This window comes from Trypanosoma conorhini (genome assembly GCF_003719485.1).
Source record: "Trypanosoma conorhini strain 025E chromosome Unknown Tco_14.4_contig_01485, whole genome shotgun sequence".
Lineage (NCBI taxonomy): Eukaryota > Euglenozoa > Kinetoplastea > Trypanosomatida > Trypanosomatidae > Trypanosoma > Trypanosoma conorhini.
In genome coordinates, this window is record NW_021705584.1 from 1 (window position 1) to 2,228 (window position 2,228).

Consider the following 2,228-nt stretch of genomic DNA (forward strand, 5'->3'; position numbering starts at 1 on the left):
ACACTCAGGGCGATAGCGAGGCAATAATGCGGTTCCCTCTGTTTCAGTTTCCTATTCTTCCATTGATCTCGAATCACTGTTTGTTTATTATCCTCCACTTTCTCTGCTACTACAACCTCTCTGGGTGTCCTGGCCACCCCCACTTCCGCTGGGGGGATCCCTGCCGCCTGTCGAAGAGGGGCGGGGCCACTGACGGAAATACTCATCTACACAGATACATACATGGACACACACGCGAAGTAATAGGGGTATAAAGGAGCTATATCAAGGACAAACGCTCACTCACCCACCCACAGTCGCACCCACCAATCCACAGAAGCACTTTTTCCCGCTTTTCTTTTTCTTCTGACGTGCGTTTAAGTTATTGGGTTCAAGCACTGCTCCGAGTTCCTTTTACCCATACTTTCCTCTTCCCAGGTTTTCTTTTTATGATTAAAATCAATGGTAAAAAAAAACGCCCATCTATGAGTAGGGGCAAAAACGTTTTTTTTTGTTCTTTTCGTCCTTTTCGTTTTCATTGCTTTTCTCAGCCTTTTCGCCGCATTATGTCACGCCGGAGAACCTCATCGGTAAGAAGGAGGAGGGCCCTATGCAGCGCAGCCGCCTGAACCTCCACGGGCACACTCCTTTGGTGTCTGTCGTTATGGCAGCGAGGGTTCACGCCGCCGCCCGTCTGCGAAGTGCTGCTGCACCCAGATGGAGCAGGGGCCGCAGCCAACTCCGGGCTTCCTGGGCTGGTGCACGATGCACAATCAATAACGGCACAGATGGGCGTGTCTCCGCCATACCGTCCAATCGCCTCCCACACGGCGCGGGCACTTTCCATCAAGTTACCAGAGAAGGAACGATCGTACGCCGCACCAATCGTGGGTGGCATCGCCTCTGGGGGTGGTGCTTGCGTCGTTTCCAATGAGTGGGGGAATATAGATATCGTCGGAGCCAGGATAGTGTTGCCCGAGTGGGGCGTAGGGCAGGATAAAGTTGTTCCATTCCCAAAGCCACTACAAACGCCTGGTATCTTAGGCGTATCCAAGGGAGAGCCAGGCTCTCCGTCCAGCAAAATAACATACGCATCTGTACCAATGGTGTGCTGCTGCAGTAGTGCCTTGTCAAAGCCGTGTCGATGGGTGATACCAACCAGCTGGATCCGCACCGACAAATTGGGCACCGCAGAGGCTGGGGAGAGGCGAGTGGGATCAGATGTGTTCAATGGCAGCGGCACCTGCAAAACAATCTTCTTCCGGTACTTTGTCGGTGTGCTCGTGGCTGAGAAGCGTCTACAGAAAGACTGCTGACCTGTTCTTGGCGTTGCCGTTGGCGTTCTTCCCCCCACAGAAGTACCAAAAAGGTTCTTTTCACTGCCAGAAAGATCGGACGCCGAGCTTAGCGAAGGACCGAGTGAAGGCGTGGTTTCCTTGCTGCTCGGGTTGCCCTGGGAGGAGTGAGACTTGGCCTGAATGGTCAGCTGGCCCAATGCGTGGAAGAGCTCCCTGGGGTCGGTGCGCTCGCCGCTCTCCACCACGCCGCTGCCTTGCAGCAGTATCACACACACCTTACGTTCGCGGCCCCCGACCAACGACTCGCGTCTGTCGCCCGGACTGCGCAAGTGCACGGCGGAGTTGCCGCCCCGTCCCGCCTCAGCGAAGGCGCCGCCGTGCGCCCCCCGGCTCCGTGTCCCCGTGTGCAGGCCTGCGTGCACCTCGACGTCGTCGAAGCACCGCGCACACACCCGCTGCAGCGTCGTCGTTGTTGGCGGCAGCGAAAACCCACCGGGGTAGGGACTGGTGGGAAAATGCCGCTCCATCATCGTCTCCAGCCTCTTATCGGACACCGTCGCGTCGACCGCTGCCGTTTTCGCGGCAGCCGCCCTGTGCCCATTGACGTCCAGCCACCGCAGCAGTATCAAATCGCCTGGGAGAAACGCATTGGAGCAGCTGTAGCAAAATATCCCGCCACAGAGCCTACAGTGGTGCCGGCGACGAAAAAACTCGAACTTCTTGGCGCAACTATCACACTGCTGGGAGGCACAGTCTGGCTTCCAGTGGGCCAGTTGCATGCAAATGAAATTTACTCTCGCGCCTGCCACCTACGATTCCAAGCACACACACACACACACACACAGAGACAGACTAGAAACAACAAATAATATCCCTCGTCTCAACTATTATTATTATTATAGTAATGTATAAGTATATATATATATATTACTTTTTGTTTCGTTTTGTTTT

At 54.8% G+C, this 2,228-nt stretch overlaps 1 protein-coding gene across 1 annotated transcript, besides 3 other annotated features; it reads right to left on the bottom strand.

Annotated features, from left to right (window-relative positions):
- Positions 1 to 279: 279 nt before the first annotated feature.
- Positions 280 to 314: a microsatellite.
- A 212-nt stretch (positions 315 to 526) lies between these two features.
- Positions 527 to 2,056, bottom strand: Tco025E_10131 (zinc finger protein; the record flags this gene model as incomplete). The annotated part of the gene is made up of 1 exon (XM_029376919.1): positions 527 to 2,056. The coding sequence occupies one exon, from the start codon at positions 2,054 to 2,056 to the stop codon at positions 527 to 529; it is 1,530 nt and encodes a 509-aa protein (XP_029222965.1).
- A 43-nt stretch (positions 2,057 to 2,099) lies between these two features.
- Positions 2,100 to 2,130: a microsatellite.
- A 32-nt stretch (positions 2,131 to 2,162) lies between these two features.
- Positions 2,163 to 2,205: a microsatellite.
- The last annotated feature ends 23 nt before the right edge of the window (positions 2,206 to 2,228 follow it).